Genomic DNA, 18,098 nt, shown 5'->3' with positions numbered 1-18,098 from the left:
TAGAAGGAATTGATATAAAAGAGAAAGATCTACATGATCTGACAATACCTGCTGTAATAACATTACCGGAAAGAGAGAAAAAAAGAAGAGGAGATTGAAGAAGAAGACTTAGACTCAATCGCAAGTGCAATGGACACTAAAGATAACATAAATAACATAATGCCTGAAGAAGCAGTTGCCCGACGGGCATACATAAAAGATATTTCATATTTCCCATTTCTTATAAAGCAAAAATCGCAAAAAAACACCAAAAAGGAAAAAAACGGACGAAAAATGTACATCAGAAATCGACAATCTTCTAGAAGCTTCGTATATTGAAGAGGATTTATCAGCCGAACATGCTGACAAATTTAGTAACAAATAGGCCATTACCACGATGGTTACAAATTTTAAACATGGCCGTCTAAAAACTATTCTTGAGGCAGGCAACTTTGCGCATAATTTTAAATTGGTGATATTTAGACAAATCATGTTAGAAAAGCGTACAAAGTATTTCAAAATAGCTTTCTAACAACATGTAGCACAAGGCTTAATCTTTAGTAGTTCACAAGTTGCAGGTGTAGACAATTTTTGCTATTTATAGCTGTTTTTTGGCAATATAAAATTTTTATTTTGAGAAGTCTTCCAAAATCTTGTTTTGCGTGTTCTTTTAAGCGTAGCATCCGGTTTTGACAGTTAACATGGCATTCGACCCCCACCGGCCCCAACAGATCAAATTTTCTAAATTTTCACGATTACGCTTTCACCGCTTTTTCTCCCAAGCCAATTGATTTTGTTAAAGTCCTTGTACGCAATCCTTATAGTTTTTGCAATACCTTTCGATTAATGTATCACTCGAAACAATCGGACGATTACAGTAGATTTCCATTTCTTCGTGTAAATATAGTCGTCGTCTTCGCACACCCTCCTGGTGCGGTTTGTCACTACGTGGACGGACTGCCGTCCACAGTGATGTAGTACTGAAACAACAGGATAATTCAAATTCATGCGAGGACGACAAACCTATCGCGGTTATAATTACCGAGGTAATTATCGTGGTAGGGGACGTGGTAACTATCAAAACAACGGTTACTACCGAGAAAACGGATATCACCAAAATAACACTAATAACCAAAATTATAATAACCAGACCAACAACACTTACAGAGGTCGGGAATATTAATATTAAATTGAATGGTATTAACAAACAAAGATTTCTATGAACATATGTATGTATGTTAGCATAACTGTGCGTTTTTTATTCGACACACGACATAACCTCAAACGTACACATACATATGCGAATGCAAAATATATATATGTACATATGTAATAAATTGTGATTGTTATTCGCAGCCATCTTATAGTATATTATTAATAAAAATCATTTCTTGTTTTAGATGCCGGGGTTTCTTACGAGTGCCTTCAATACATAAATGACGATGAAATTAGAGAGGCCATCCCACCGATTGGGCTCCGTGTGATTTTCAGGGTTTACGGAGTGTAGGGAGGCTTAAATAAGAATAATTTTATGTTATTTAAAATTAAAAAATTTTATTCCCAAAAAAAATTTAAGTGAAGTTAATTTTTATTGCGAAAAAATCCATTAAGAAACTGAAATCGAGAACGGTTCTTTCCCTGAGTGTACGACAGTCCGATGAGTACTTAGCCTCACCGCCCGATGGCGTCACTTTCACAAGAGAAATTTACTATCATGTAGTACATTCTCGTAGACGGCTACTGTCGAAATTTCAGCCGAATCGGACTCGTAGTTTTGTTTTGACTGCGTGTGGAATCGGACGTGTCCGCGGATTTTAGAAAAATGGAGAAAGGGCAATATCGGTCTGTGATTCGGTTCTTGTTTTTGAAAGGGGAAATCGCGCAGCGAAATCAAAGAGCGCTTGGATGCTGTGTACGGTGACTCTTCTCCTTCGATGGCGACCGTCAAAAATTGGTTTAACGAGTTTCAACGTGGTCGCATGTCGTTTTTTGATGAGCCACGCCCAGGTGCCCAGAAAACGACTACCACGGAGTATAACGTGACAAAAATTCACGATCTCGTATTGGCAGACCGCCGATTGAAGATACGCAAGAGAGCTGAGACTGTAGGAATGTCAAAAGACCGCGTGGGTTATATCCTGCATGAAATTTTGGGCATGAGAAAGCTGTCGGCGCGTTGGGTGCCACGTTTGCTCACACCGGACAATAAACGCAACCGTGAGACCACTTCAGAGCAGTGTTTCACGCTGTTTAAGCGCAATCCAAAGGAGTTTCTGCGTCGTTTCGTGACCGTCGACGAAACATGGATCTACTGGTACACACCAGAGACCAAGGAGCAGTCGAAACAGTGGACTTCACCCGGCGAACCTGCTCCGAAGAAGGTGAAGACTGTCCCACCGGCAGGAAAAGTGTTGGCCACCGTTTTTTGGGATTCACAAGGTGTGATTTACATCGACTACCTGGAGAAGGGCAAAACGGTCACAGGGCTGTACTATGCTGAATTATTGGGCCGATTCGCCACCGAATTGCAGAAAATACGGCCCCATTTGGCGAAGAAAAAAGTGCTCTTCCATCATGACAACGCACCGGCTCACACTTTCGCCCTCGCCAAGGCCAAATTGGTTGAATTTGGCTACGAACTGCAACCCCATCCACCATATTCTCCAGAATTGGTCCGGTGTGACTTCTTTTTGTTTCCAAACTTGAAAATGTCACTCGTTGGACAGAAATTTGCGCCGAATGAGGAGGTCGTCGCCGCCACAGAGGCCTTTTTTGCACACCCAGCATCGCTGGGTCAAGTGTATCGAGCTAAAAGCATATTATGTTGAGCAATAAATCGCCACTTTTCCAAAATTTTCGTTTATTTTTTGGAGGCTAAGTACTTATCGGACCACTCTTGTATATGATTGACGTTGATGCACTACGAGCAGTTCAAACAAGTGGCCCAAAGCAACCTAGCACGTGATTGTTACCTTTTAAAAATTTGGGCGAAAAATGGAAGAAGCAACTAAGAATGAAGCAAATGAGTTAAAATATTAGTTTTTAATACCGGGATAAAAGTTGAAGGGCAAATAAAATGATAAAGGTTGATATAATTTTTACAAAGAACGCGAAAGGGTTCGTGCAGACAAACATTTTATGTACATCGTGGCAAATTTAGAGGATAATAATTTCGTGTTAGTCTTACATGAACATTGAAAGTTAGGCGGTTTACAAGTTCTACAGAATCAATATCATCTCTTACAAGATTTTGGATAAAAATAGTACCAAGCATTTTTCTACGATTTTCAAGTGTAGGTAAATTTGGCAATAGTAATCACTCTGATAGGAAGGTAGCCTTACGCTTTGATCCTAGTTCAAACTACGAAGGGCAAAAAGAAGAAATTTTTTTGTACTGACTCAATACGGTCAATATACACTTGATGTTGTGAAAGAACAATATTCCAAAATTGGATTCACATGGGAGGTAAATAATAATTTGGTTGTTTAAGGGTCATCAAAGTCTTTTGACCAACGCATTTTAAACCCAAAAAAACTCATGGCTTTGTTGACAGTGGACATTATGTGGCAGTCAAATTTAAGTTTTGGGCCCAGAAGTACACCAAATTATTAACTCAATATATTCGACCGAGTGGCGTATTTTGAAGACAGTAACTAACAAAGGTAGGAGTTCCTCTAAAAAAAGTCATAACGTTGCATTTAAGGCAGTTCAAATTTAAAAAGTTGTACTCACACCATGCCTGCTAACAATAAATATACGACTGTAAGTTGAAACCCGACGCTATATCGTTATATTATAAACAAAGCTTAACATCATCAGCATACATTTAGTACATAAGAATGTGTTATGATAGAGGGAAGATCGTTAATAAACAATGTAAACAGCAAAGCAGCCAAATGACTTCCCTGAGGCACTCCAGAAGTCACGTATATACATTTTTAAGCAGCGTTCTTGAATATAGCACTCTGAGTCCTACCATTCAAATAACTTGAAATACAAGATAATAGATTACATGGAAAACTTAAATACATAGAATAGCAATGACTATTGAGAACAATAAAATCCGATCGAGCAACCACATATTTCGTAAAATCAGATGGTGTTTGATTAAAGGTTTTAAAGTCCTTGAAGCGCGTTGGTTAACCAAGGAGGCCTGTTTAGCTTTGAAGAAAGCCCATCAGACTGTCCAAATATATTGAGAAATCATATCGTTAAGTTTATTATAGTCACATTTTCGAAAACATCTCATTTAGTTGAAGAAACTTAAGGAGAGAGGGTATCAACGCAGGGGGGCAGATTGTCAATTCCATTGTTGGATGATATCGGTCTTCAGGTACAACAAGAGCGTCAATTCTAGATACCGTGACTTCAGACGGGTCTGAAGCAAACACAAATTCCGTATAAAGCTTACTTGCTGTAACGATAATTCTAAAAGGCCGTCCACAATAAAAGATAAAGGTATAGCGACAAGGGAGTCAGTAGGAGGAGACCAAGAAATATCACGGAGACTACAGTCACCCAAACAATCAAAAGGTCTCGGTTAGAAAGAAGGGAAAGAACAGATTTTATTGCAGACAGATGTTGCTCATAAATTATTAAATCAGAGCCAGGTGGAATTTAGGAACATGTAACAAAAACAGAAAAGGATTTCAAGGATATCAGAGGTACTGGCAATTTTCATGGTAACCGTCCTGAAAACCACAGCCGCTCACTCAGTTTTCTTTGACCCTCCGGTTTACTGTTCGGAACGTTCCACACTAACCTTCACTCAACGGTGTTGCAGTCATTTTTGGAAAAGTGCTGTCCGTGCACGTCCTGCGCTTTAATCCTTGGGCTCTCCTTGTCTTGCCTCACACAGCGCCACTCCAGGGACCAAAGTCTGCGGTTTTACTGTTCGACCTTTCGACAAGCGCTTTACGGCTATTTCCTTTGCTCACAGCACGCGAACTCTCTCTCTTCTCGTGCTGTTTCGATCTGACTGGTGCTGTTTAGCTCTGTTGTCCCCATCCACTCCTTCTCTCCATTCCCTTTCTCTCTCTTCCTCTAAACTCTCTTAACTGTGTGTGTGTGTGCTTGTGCCGAACCGAAGTAGACACTTCTGGGTCACACCGCGGGGGTAATGAGCACTTGTTGCTGGCACGGTGACGCTTTGCTGGTAACGATAGATACTCCTTCGCTAAGGTTGAGCTAACTTGGTTAGTTGCTAGTTAAGATAGTGTAGGATTACGAGCTTTATTACCAGAGGTGGAAAGTAGAACCGCGGAGTTATAAGTTGCGTTGATAACTGATTTATTCTATATTTGATACACGCATATACACTATATGGAACACGAAAGTTTAGTATAATGATTAGTGAAAAAAGCTATATTCTAAAGTAGGTCAGGGAATTTTCATTACGGTAGCAGTTTGCGTACCCCGGCTGACACTGCAAAATTTGCTGACTGCATTGGCGGGTAAGTGTACCGTTGAGTCGATGAGACGGTGAGTTAGTGAGACATATGTATAATATGCTGATCAGCAATTGTCATCTGCAGTGGGTATTACTTAGCGCCTGGTACTGTTCCCAACTTGGCTACTGCTTGATTTGTTGGGTGCTGGTTATGTTGAGCACCCTTGGGTGCGAACATTCTCTCCCCCATTGAGGGGTACCCTCAATTAAGGCGTGATGACGGTCAGCCTTTGGCCGAATTGTATAGAAAGCACCTAACAAATCATTGACCGTGGAGGCTCTTTCCTTCAGCTGCGGAGTTTCATGTTTGTCATAAAGGTCCTTCATATCTTCTTGATGCTGCTTAACACTGACTGAAATTGTGCCCTCGTAGAACTTAGTCATTTCGCACGTCATCGGCAACAAAGCTTTGATAAGTATTGGTTAAGTTTAGAAATGTTGAACAAAAGCCAGACTTCTTGTAGGTTTTAAGTTGATGAGAAGTTGGTTCTATATTAAATAGTATTGCTCTTGCAGTATAATGTTCAATCAGCTGCAATGAACCTTTCTATGTAGCGGTTGATTCTCGATTGGACGAGTCAGTGTCGCTATTTCTTGATTGGCTACATATATCTTCAGGCTCTTTTATTTTATGATCCATCAATGTTAAGTTCGTTATCAAATTGATTATCATTCACCGGATTTTTATATTTCGTTGTCTTATAAGCAGCGTTCGGTCCTGCAAGATCATCTGCGTTTTCTACCAAAATTGGGTTGATTTCCGTATTAGATTAAGTTTCGTTATTGAGAAAACCTGTGATTACATAACCAAGCCTTGTGCCTTGTGCCAAAGGTTTATTTGGTCCTAGTCTAATAAGTTTACCGGATATTACACGAGAATATACATCAAACCCTAAGGTTATGTCAATGGGTCCAGGTTGGCGAAAGTTAGGATCTGCTAACGGCAGTCTCTCGTGAATATTAAGATCGGTTGCAGTCGGTACTGACGGTTGGTTTGTACTGACTGTGGGAATAATAAATACCTCTTCTAGTGTCTCTAAGCCTGATGTACATGATGAGAGCTTTAGTATTGATCTTATTTCTGTTGGTATTTTTCCTCCAATTCCAGATATCCAGAATCCATTACAGCGCGACATGTTTTGTAATTGACCGGTTGGCCCTTGTAATGATACCTTGGCGGTCGCGAGCAGAGTATTTCCTCTAGGGTTGTCGTAGCCTGCAATGGTTGCTGCGCTGGACACTGGATTGCTAGTCGGTCCTTGGTGTAACAGTGAACGATGCCGTTGCTGGCAGACTCGACAAGTGGCCGGTGATCCACAGTTTTCAGCCTTATAAGCTGTAGACATACAATTTGTGCACGCTCCTACTTGAATAATAGCTTGGCGCCGAGTTTTGGGGTCAATATTCTGGAAACGGCTACATGCTCTAAGATGATGTGGTCCTAGGTGACAAATCTTACAGCTCTATTCGTTTTGAACTGACTGAAGGCAAAGTGTTGCTGTAGGTTTAGGGCTTATCGTCTCCAGCATGCAAGCGCGCCGCTCAATAAACGTCAGTACACTCCATAACGTTGGAATTTCCGTTGGTGCATCCGCTGAATTTTCTAGAGCAGCTAGAGACTGCTGGTCTAGTTTTTTCTGATAAAAAACACAGGATTGGATCCCAGGATTTTGTGCTGATATCGAGGTTTTTAAGAGTACTCATTGAGTTTTTATAGTGTCATGTTAAGCCCTTAGTTGGTACCTGGCCTTCAATCGCAACCATGTGTCGTCATAGCCACCCTGTGAGAAGGTTGTGTCTGTCAAAACGTTTCTCTTTCGCGAAGCGAACTCTGTAGAATATGTAGTTTTTGGAGTTGTACCACTACGGAATGCTTATTGGCGGATGTGCTAAGTTTTGGCTTCTTGGAGCGTCTTTTTCTCTAAGCAGGTTCATTTCGTATTCCTCGTATAGTGTGTGGAATTGGGTTACCTCTGCTTCTGCAAGAGCTGATGCCCCAGGTATGCTATCCAGTTCGTCGTGGGCTTGTCTCAGTAGCGCCCAATGGAGGTCCAGGTGCCTTTGTAGAGCTGGAGTGACCGATGGAGCATTAGAGGCCAATGTTAATGATAATTCCAATTCGTTGCATCTTCTCTGCAACTGTCGTATAACCGTGTCAAGTGCGGAGTCTCTCTTGATTTGATCTCCTGTTGTAATCTTCATGTTAACCGAAGTTCGCCTGGGGGCCTTTGGAAGCCCGCTTCCAGTCGGCATGTTGTCCAGAAATATTTTTTGATATTTTTCGACCAGCTCTTAAGTGCAACTAGTCGTGACGCGTATTCACTTCCAGTGGGTAATGCCGTTTGCTGGACTTCTTCATCTAGGTCACAAAACTGCTGCCAGAGATCGTTTAACTTATTGCCGTCTCGGTGGCGTCGTTCGACCGAATCCTTGCCATAATTCTTTATGGGCTGTTGGATCTGTACTTGTAGCTCATTTTGGTTGTCTAGTAATCGATTGTGTAAATAGATTCTTGTGTGACTTGCTTTCTCTATGAATGATGTAGACATGATGTGTGTCTTGGAAACGAAGATTCCTGTGAAGCCGGATAAAGCTGTGAGTCCTGTGAAGCTGGATGAAGCTGTGCATCCTGTGAAGCTGGATTAAGCTGATGATCCTGAGAAGCTGGATCAAGCTGCGTATCCTGTGAAGCTTGATGAAGCTGAGTATCCTCTGAAGCTGGATGAAGCTGACGATCCTGTGAAGCTGGATGAAGCTGAGAATCCTGTGAAGCTGGATGAAGCTGATGATCCTGTGAAGCTGGTTGAAGCTGAGTATCCTGAGAAGCTGGATGAAGCTCACGATCATGTGAGGCTGGATGAAGCTGAGTATCCTGTGAAGCTGGATTCAGCTGAGTAACCTGTGAAGCTGGATGAGCTATGGTTTAGACATGGTAGACACTCGGAATACGATAACAATGGTTACTGCGATGCCGAACCACAGGCGATGCGGGAACTGCGCTGAGGTTGACCTAGCTGATAGTTGAGATAGTGTAGTACGAGTTCTATTCCCGGGATGGAAAGTACAACCGCGGAGTTATGAGTTGCGTTGATAACAGATTTATTTTTTATTTGATACATGCTTGTATACTACTTGGAACACGGAAGTTTAGTGTAATGATTAGCTTAATATATATTAGCTTATGGTATATTCTAAAGCAGGTAAGGGAATTTTGATTATGGTAGCAGCTGCGTAATTGGCTCGGCTAACACTGCTAAATGTGCTGACTGCATTGGCGGGTCAGTGTACCGTTAAGTCGGCGAGAAGGTGAGTTAGTGAGACATATGATATACTGATCAGCAATTCTCATCTGCAGTGTGTGCTACTGAACACCTGGTACTGTTCCCAACTTGGCTACTGCTTCCATTCCATGTGATGGAATAATAGGCATGGACTTCATGGAAAAATATAACTGTCAAGTAGACTTAAAACCAGAAAATGATTTGCTCATTCTGAGACCAGACAATCTGTATAATCGCAACAACAACAAAATACACTTCAAAACAAATCAATAATTTTGCCAGCTAGATCCGAAGTCGTCTGAAAAATTTCTATTTTATAGCAGCAACCAGGTATATATAAACCAAGCCAAGATTTAGAAAATGGAATTTTCATTTGAGACTCCATTTCGGAGTCTGAAAACGCCTATGTCCGAATCCTAAATACAACAAATAGGATTGTAATGGTTAAATTAAACACATTAAAGATTGAACCACTAGATGACTAAAATTTAATAGAACCCAATCAAAACACAGACCATAAAGAAGTCCTAGCCAGACTAAATAACAATTTTCCACCTCAACTTAAATTAAAACTTGCAGAACTGTGTACCAAATGTACAGACTTATTTGGTATAAAATCAGAATCAATATCTACCAAGCTTACAAATTTATTACAGATAAACTGTAGAACCTTCAGTATCAGAATACAATAGTTGTCAAATCAATAAAAAACTATTATGTGATAAATTTTCACCATCATATTACTTATTAAGATCTGATGTCAGGACTTCATCAAATATAACTGTAACAAAATTCCAGAAATATAACGTAATTTATACGAGCAATGACTCCTATCGCCTCACTCGATTACCTTATGGTCTAAAAATAGCGCCGAATTCTTTTCAAAGAATGATGACAATCGCTTTTTCAGGTATCGAACCTTCGAAGGCATTCTTGTATATCGAAGACCTAATTGTCATCGGATGTTCGGAAAAACGTATGATTAAATACCTTACCAACGTATTTGATTTATGCAGCACATCCTTAAAAAACCCAAGAAACTGCATTCCTCACACACAAGGTAACCTTCTTAGGTCACAAGTGCACTAATAAAGGTATTTTACCGACATTACGAAATATGATGTCATAGAAAAATACCCAGACACAGACAGCACTAGAAGATTCGTTGCATTTTGCAGTTATTACAGACGTTTTACAAAAAATTTCTCCGATTACTCTTACCTAGAGTATGCAAAAAGAATCTGAAATTCGAATGGACAGATAATTGTCAAAAAGGATTCGATTATTTGAAAGTTTAATTGATGAAACCGACATTTTTACAGTATCTCGATTTTAATAAAGAATGTTGCATAACAACATACGCAAGCAAACAAGCACGTGGAGCTTTTCTAACTAAAAATTATAAGGGAACTTAAGGGAAAAGAAAACCAAATAAACAACGCGCTATCTAGAATAACTATCAAAGATTTAAAAAACCGAAGTGTTCGGAGCAGATCGCCAGCGCCTAGTCATGCGCGCATAGGTGTACGACGGCACCTGCAGCGCTCTCTGCTTATCTTTCGCCTTCTTTCTCATACCACTAAAGCTGTCGCTTATCTATTCAGCAACTACTTTGTAAGCCTGCATATGTCTATATGAAGATCTTGGAGCCAAGCTTTTTACACATTCACAGTCCGTCTGCCGCTCCGAATAAACGCTATACATTTTAATATAACCTATTCGTGCGTTATTAATTATAAATATAAGGGTGGCATATTTGTTGTCTTCCCCACAAACATTTGGTGACCCCGACGATTGTTTAATATAGTTTAAACAAACGCTTTGTTTCGCTGTCGTTATCGTGCATTCGGTCACAAACATACGAACATACATACATACATATGTGCATATAAAAGTGCATAGCCGGCCGTTGGATTTTTCGTACATTTTGCGCTGTAAAAAAAACACCAAAACTGTGTTGTGCAAACAATTCTTAACAAAGTGAATCGCATTTAATCTTTGTTAATAGCGCATATTACATATATATATGTACATATAGCCATGCATACATTCGTTTGCCAGTTACATAATCCGCTGTTGCTAGGCAGGCAATTTATCGGCAAGAACAACAACCACCAAGTTAAAGGTTCCGTTGCATCTCGGCGACGCTTGTTAACCTTCACGTTTTCGCGGCAAAGGGTATACGGTGTTTTGTGCCTCTAACGCGGTCGGACATATTATTTTATTTCATTTTCATTTCATTTTTTTTCCTTTCTCGTGATTGAAAAATGTCTGATACGGAAAACTCGGTTCGGGCTCAAAATGAATCCACAAGTGACGTCGACTACTACCGAGTCAAAGCCCAATCTATTTTGCGGCAAATGAGCTCGATGAAATGCTATTTAAACGCTGATGCGGTTAATCAGTTTGACGAAGCTGATTTGCTGGCGCGAATGGAATGGATCAATTCCTTAAACCAGGCATTTGATTCTGCGCAGACATCGTTGGAAAGACTGGATTTTGCAGAGATCTCGAGCGACCATCGGATTGAATTTGCTGAAGTCTTCATGGATGTGAAGGCGAAACTAAGCCGAGGCTTGGCGGCTCATCGCAAGTCACAATTGCCGCACCCAAAAAAAAAACCAAAAGTATACACTTAATAAGCGTTGTGTTAAAAGTATACTAAAGTTAGTATAAAAATGTAAGTATTAACTCAACACTAATTAGTTTCAACTGTATACTTTGTAGTGTAAGTGCTCTACCAAAGAGTATAAAGCGTAAACCTGTAGTGTTATTTTTAAACTAGTCATATTTGACTATTTAGTTTATAATTTATACTTTTGGTTTCAACAAAAACTTAATGTAGTATAAAGAAAATGTAGTTTCATGCCAACACTTTATAGTATTAAGCTTATACCAATTATTATATGAGTGAGACTCTGTAGTATAAATAGTATACTGAACATTAAATAGTTTTTCATGGTGTGAAACTAGGACAATAGCGAATATTCGAACATATATTTTGGTGTAAAACCAGGACAATAGCGAGTATACGAACACAGAAAATGCTACCGGAGTTGGCGTTGTTTGACGCGTTAATGATTATTGTGATGATTTATCTCGGTGAGTTTGGTCCCGCATTTTTGTGAATTTTGTGCCGAGTCAACATGTAAGTAAAATATTTGTTCTAAAATTAAAAAAAATCAATATTATATTGTCCCTGTTGGTAAATTTTGTGTGTATTGTGTATTTTCAGATGCAAGTGCTTTGCGCACGCGTACAGATGCATAACGCGAAGGAGCTAACGAACTCGACGTACCGCCTTTGTGCTGTCAGAACAGCGAGTGCCTTCCGGACGACGCAGCGCTCGTCATTGCAGGCCAAGTTCCCCTATGTGAACTGGTGCGGGAGCCACAGAACCAAGACCGAGGTGAAGAGGAGTGCCAGGATGCAGAGCGTCGACAACTGGCAGGCAGCCTGGGACAACTCCAGCAAGGGACGCTGGACGCTGGACGCAAGGATAAATAGGAAGCACGGCCAGGTAGATTTCTACCTCACGCAGGCGTTGAGTGGACATGGTTGCTTCCGAAGCTTCCTTAAGCGCTTCGGACACGACATGGAGAACGGTTGTCCAGAGTCCGGCAGTGGGATTGTTGAGGACGATCAGCATGTCCTATTTTAATGTCACCGCTTCGGGTCTGATCGCCAAATGCTGATGAAGACCACCGGGGCAAGGGTTCGGCCAGCGACGGCAGCCTACGCAGCGAGTGTACTGCGAACGCTGCATCGCATCGAGAATGAGAGGAGAGAAGCTACAGCCTAGGTGGCTACCATTGCGCTAAGCAATACCTTGCGGTGATACCGCGCAATCACGGCCCCTACTCTTGTTGCTTGTACTTATTTTAGTCTGTATATAGGTGTTAGGTAAAGGAATATAAAAAAAAACACGATGGAGCTAAAAACATGAGTTTTGTTTATGAGTTTTTGAGTTTATGAAATAATAACAAAATAATATGTCAAATAGTAATAAAAGAAAAACAACATACAACTTGATTTTATTGGGTTTGGGATACCACGAAAAACAAAATAGTATAAATTTTATACTACAGGCAACGGGGAAATCGTATAAGTTTTATACGAAATAGTAAAAAATGTATACTAACGATTTCGATAAATAGCTTAAAAAGTATACTACGGCTCTCTAGATTAGTATAATATGTATACAAAATAGTATAAAACGGAGACTACATAGGATAGCTTTTATACTAAATAGTATAAAAAGTAAACTATCAGCATAAATGTCAGTACACTGAGTGAGTATAAATTGTATACTCGTTAGTTTAACTTTGATAACTTCGAAAGTTTCAGTTTAATACTTTCGGTGTCATAAGGTTAATACGCATCTTATCAAGATATTTTTGACACTCAATAGTTTAGTTTTAATGTACGAATAGTTTAGTTTCTATGATCATTTTTTTTTGGGTGCGGCTTCAACCGCTGCAAATTCAACATCTATTGACATTACTAATAATGCGGATCTTTCTTTTCGATCTAGGAAGCCTCGGTTGCCAAATTTGGAAATTGCTCGTTTTCATGGCTCGTACTCTGAGTGGCCGGATTTTCTTGCGACTTTTACTACGGTCATCGGAAATGATGATGAGCTAAGCGACATTGAAAAATTACAATATTTGCGTTTGAGTTTGGGCGGCGTGGCTCTGGAAACCATACGCTCGCTCGAACCCTCGAATGCTAATTTTAAAAAGGCTATGAATTTGCTGGTTAATCGATTTGATAATAAAGTTTTACACTTTCAGGCACATGTTCAGGCAATATTCGGTTTAAAGGGTGTCGAGAAGGGATCTTCGAAGGGTCTTCGGGAGCTGAGCGATTGCATGAATTCGCATCTGCGAGCAATTCGAACCCTGGCCAATACGCAACAAATTTTGGATGGACTTTTAATTCACATCGTCACTCGGAAACTGGATCAGAGGACGCGGGAAAAATGGGAAGAGGATTTGTCAATCGCTGAGCTGTCTACCTGGGATGCTATGGAGTCGTTTTTGGAAAAGAGGTGCAGGATGATGAAAAACTTGGATCAAGCCTTGGTAACTCAAACACCAGGCCAGCAGGTGGGAAAAAACTTGCACAAATATAACCAAAATACACTTGTTGCATCTGCTACTATTTCAAATCATTTGACATGCTTATTTTGCGATGCACGGGATCATTATTTGCCAAAGTGTTCTCGATTTTTAAATTTGAGTCCGAATCTTCGATAAAGAGAAGCAAAGAAGTTGCACCTTTGCCTCAACTGTTTGCGCAAGGGGCATAGTTTGCAGCAATGCAAGTCGACTCACTGCAAGTATTGTCGCATGAAGCACCATTCATTATTACAAATGAACCATGACCCATCCGCAACATCAACCTCATTTTCATCTCCATCATGCGACCCATCCTCGAGCTCTCAGCCATTACCATCTACTTCATCAGCATTAGTATCATGTTCGCATACATCATCGCATCCTGATCATCATTCACCAAGCCCTCCACCCAAAACCTTAAATATTTTGCCGATCGACTACGTGTTGCTTCCAACTGCTATTATCTACGTCAGAAATAGAATTGGAGCATTTATGCCTTGCCGAGCAATTTTAGATTCGGCCTCCCAGCTAAACTTCATAACCTCTCGCTTAGCTAGCCAACTAAACTTGAATCACAGAAGATCGCAAACGTCGATTTCTGGGATAGGAGAATCTTCCATGGTCTCTGATAAGACTGTCGATATTCTTGTGCAATCACGGGATGCAAGCTATCGTGCGGCATTCACAGCGGTTGTGACTCACAGTATTACTGATTATCAACCCCATTTCAATATAAATGCAACATCGTGGAGAATACCGGAAAACATTTCACTCGCTGACCCTAATTTCAATCAATCACAACGAATTGGCCTTTTACTCGGCGCTGGGTTGTTTTTCGAAATAATTTCTATGGGACAAATTCATTTGGATAGGGCTTTGCCAACTCTTCAGAACACCAAGCTTGGTTGGATAGTCTCTGGAGGGTTATCATCGAACATGCCAAATCATAAATCGGTTTTTCAAGCCACCATCAACGACCCAGCTGATCATTCCGATGACACACTTTCCGCCATTGTAAAACGATTTTGGGAAATTGAGGACTTCACTTCGTCTAAGCCATCTTTATTGCCGGAAGACTTGCGATGTGAGCAACTTTTTAATGAAAATTGCATTCGACTTGGAAACGGCCAATACTCTGTTCGTCTCTTGACCACTTCCGGATTCGAATCTTTAGGTGATTCTTATTGCTTGGCTCGTCGTCGTTTCAAGAGTTTGGAAGCTAAATTAGATAGAAACCCAGCCCTGAAAGCTCAGTATTCAGCATTTTTGAGGGAGTATATCGACCTAGGTCACATGTCTCTTGTAACTAAGGAACCGCCAGAAACACAATTCTTTTTGCCCCACCATTGCGTACATAAGGAGAGCACGAGTACGAAGCTTCGTGTCGTTTTTGATGGATCTGCTAAATCAACTTCTGGTAGCTCTCTGAACGACTTACTTCTGGCAGGACCAACAATTCAACAAAAAATCTTCAATATACTGCTTCGCTTTCGATTTTTTAAAGTTGCCCTTTGTGGAGATATCTGCAAGATGTACCGTTGCGTGCGTGTCTCGTACCCGAATGATTTCTTGCAGTGCATCGTTTTGAGAGAGAGCTCCAGGGAAGAGTTGAGTGTTTTTAAATTGAACACGGTGACTTATGGAACCAAGCCAGCTGCCTTCTTGGCTATAAGGGCCATGCATCAACTCTCTTACGATGAGGAGGAATCATTTCCTATTGGAGCAAAAATTGTTCGTAGAGATTTCTATGTGGATGATTTAATATCTGGTGGGGACTCAGTTGAGGAGGTGAGAGAAATTCGTCGTCAGGTGAAGGAACTACTGTCGCGAGGCCACTTTCCAATTCGCAAATGGTGTTCGAATGAGTCAGCAGCCCTAGAAGGAGAGTCTGAATGCGACAAGGAGCAGTTAATCAAATTTCACGATGGATCGGATGTCGCCAAGACATTGGGGTTAGTCTGGGATACATCTTCTGATCAGCTCCTATATCATTTTTCTCAACTGCCAACCAATCAACGACCCACTAAGCGGGTTGCATTGTCGACGATTGCCAAATTCTATGATCCACTCGGTTTAATAACTCCTATTATCACAAAATCTAAGATTTTTCTGCAATCCCTATGGAGTGCGAACGTGGATTGGGATGATGCACTGCCAGAGCCCATTCTTTCGTCATGGGGGGAGTTGACCTCACAGTTATCGGTCGTACAGAACTTAAAATTCCCACGATTCGTACTGCAACCAAGGGCTTCCGATGAGTTGCATGGACTCTGCGATGCTAGCATGTCAGCTTATGGAGCGTGTCTATACTTGCGATCGGAGACCAATGGAGAATCGAAAGTCCATCTGCTCTGTGCCAAGTCAAGGGTAGCTCCATTGAAGGCCTTAACAATTCCAAGATTAGAACTTTCCGCAGCGCTTTTATTGGCTGAGCTAATCGTAAACGCCAAGGAAGCCATAGATTTCGATTGCACCTTTCATTGCTGGTCGGACTCGTCCATTGTGTTGGCGTGGATTCGGCAACCTCCGAGGGAGTTTAACGTTTTCGTATCAAACAGAATCGCGAAAATTCAGGAGATGACGAAAGACATGTCTTGGCATCACGTTCCTACAAACTTGAACCCGGCAGACGTCGTGTCGCGAGGATGTACCCCAAGAGAATTGTTGGAACATTCCCTTTGGACTAACGGGCCTCCATTCCTTCTGCAAAGCTCGTCAAATTGGCCGTCCCTGCTAGACTCAGTAAAGGATCTTCCAGAGCGCCGTTCTGTGGCTCTAATTGGGGCCGTTTGCATAGACAGTTCATCAAACTGCAAATTCCTCAACTCTTTTGATAAGTTGCAGCGCGTATTTGCATACATTTATCGATTCATTTCAAATTGCAGAGCCAAATCTGCGTCGTTAAAAGGTCGACTTTCGGTGGAGAAGATCAACTCTGAAACTGTACTTTTTCTGAGGAGCATCCAACAGGTTAACTTGGCGAAGGAGTATGGATCTCTTAGCCAGGGCAAGCCGTTTCCACAGAAAAGCAAGCTGGTTTCGCTTAGGCCTATACTCGGCTCCGATGGGTTACTTCGCGTGGGTGGAAGGCAAAGGGTGGAAGGTGCAAAGAGAGAGCTTGCCGAGCTGAAAGAGCTCTTTTTGAGCGAGCAGCACACTGCATCGATATCTTCCGTCTGTTTAGCTGATGGGATCGATTGGAAGTTCATCCCTCCGCGTGCCCCGCACTTCGGTGGTTTATGGGAGGCCGCTGTGAAATCAGCTAAATTTCACTTCTACAGAGTCGTCGGTGCATCCATCTTAGCCATCGATGAATTAAGAACTCTGTCCAATTTCAGAAAATGCTGAAAGCCTTGAGGTGCTAACACCGGCGCATTTCCTGAAGGGTTCCAGCTACACTAAGTTTCCTGAGCCTGGCATTACTCATCTCCGCGAAGACCGCCTCAGCAGATGGCAGCGGGTTACCCAGATGCAGCAACATTTCTGGAAATGGTGGAGCAGCGAGTATTTGTCCCTACTTCAAAAGAGGAGCAAGTGGCGCGTCGAAACGTCTAACATAAAGGTTGGACGCATAGTTTTGCTGAAGGAGGACAACGTTCCACCCTTGAGATGGCAGCTTGGATGCATCCAGGAAGTCATACCCGGCGGGGACGGAGTCATCAGAGTAGCTTTGGTCCGCACAGCTACGGGTCTGATCAAGAGAGCCGTCGCCAAGCTAGCCGTTCTGCCCATCGATTCCGAGATAGTTGGAACCTTACTTCTTCCAACGGGGGGAGTATGTTCGGAGCAGATCGCCAGCGCCAAGTCATGCGCGCATAGGTGTACGACGGCACCTGCAGCGCTCTCTGCTTATCTTTCGCCTTTTTTCTTATACCACTAAAGCTGTCGCTTATCTATTCAGCAACTACTTTGTAAGCCTGCATATGTCTATATGAAGATCTTGGAGCCAAGCTTTTTACACATTCACAGTCCGTCTGCCGCTCCGAATAAACGCTATACATTTTAATATAACCTATTCGTGCGTTATTAATTATAAATATAAGGGTGGCATATTTGTTGTCTTCCCCACAAACACAAAGAAAGATTAATTAGATTTGCATAGGCATACTCTACCTAAAGCTTCTTAGCCCAACGTATACGAAGTCATTGTTAATAAAGTGAGCTTCCAGCTGAAGAGGGAGGACGTGTGTCGTGCGAGCTCCGGAAAATATGAAAAAAGATGATGAATTAAATACAAACAAAACACAAAAACTAAACTGGTGAATTTC

The 18,098-nt window shown here is 41.4% G+C and overlaps 2 protein-coding genes across 2 annotated transcripts; both read left to right on the top strand.

The window, feature by feature from the left end:
- Positions 1–10,276: 10,276 nt before the first annotated feature.
- Positions 10,277–17,841, top strand: LOC139354147 (uncharacterized). The gene is made up of 2 exons (XM_070998408.1): positions 10,277–11,390; positions 13,245–17,841. Exon 2 carries the CDS (start codon positions 14,062–14,064, stop codon positions 17,176–17,178), a length of 3,117 nt encoding a protein of 1,038 aa, XP_070854509.1. The 5' UTR covers positions 10,277–11,390; positions 13,245–14,061; the 3' UTR covers positions 17,179–17,841.
- LOC139354156 (uncharacterized) lies at positions 11,749–12,646 on the top strand. Its single transcript, XM_070998415.1, has 2 exons — positions 11,749–11,858; positions 11,946–12,646. Exon 2 carries the CDS (start codon positions 11,946–11,948, stop codon positions 12,369–12,371), a length of 426 nt encoding a protein of 141 aa, XP_070854516.1. The 5' UTR covers positions 11,749–11,858; the 3' UTR covers positions 12,372–12,646.
- Positions 17,842–18,098: the final 257 nt, after the last annotated feature.

The sequence above is a fragment of the Drosophila suzukii genome (assembly GCF_043229965.1).
Source record: "Drosophila suzukii chromosome 2 unlocalized genomic scaffold, CBGP_Dsuzu_IsoJpt1.0 scf_2c, whole genome shotgun sequence".
Lineage (NCBI taxonomy): Eukaryota > Metazoa > Arthropoda > Insecta > Diptera > Drosophilidae > Drosophila > Drosophila suzukii.
The sequence above is the reverse complement of the archived record's forward strand: the minus strand, read 5'-3'. Positions and strand labels throughout refer to the sequence as shown.

Excerpts from the sequence above, each read along its gene's own strand:
- LOC139354156 (XM_070998415.1), top strand. The coding sequence starts at position 11,946 with ATGCAAGTGCTTTGCGCACGCGTACAGATGCATAACGCGAAGGAGCTA.
- LOC139354147 (XM_070998408.1), top strand. The coding sequence starts at position 14,062 with ATGAAGCACCATTCATTATTACAAATGAACCATGACCCATCCGCAACA.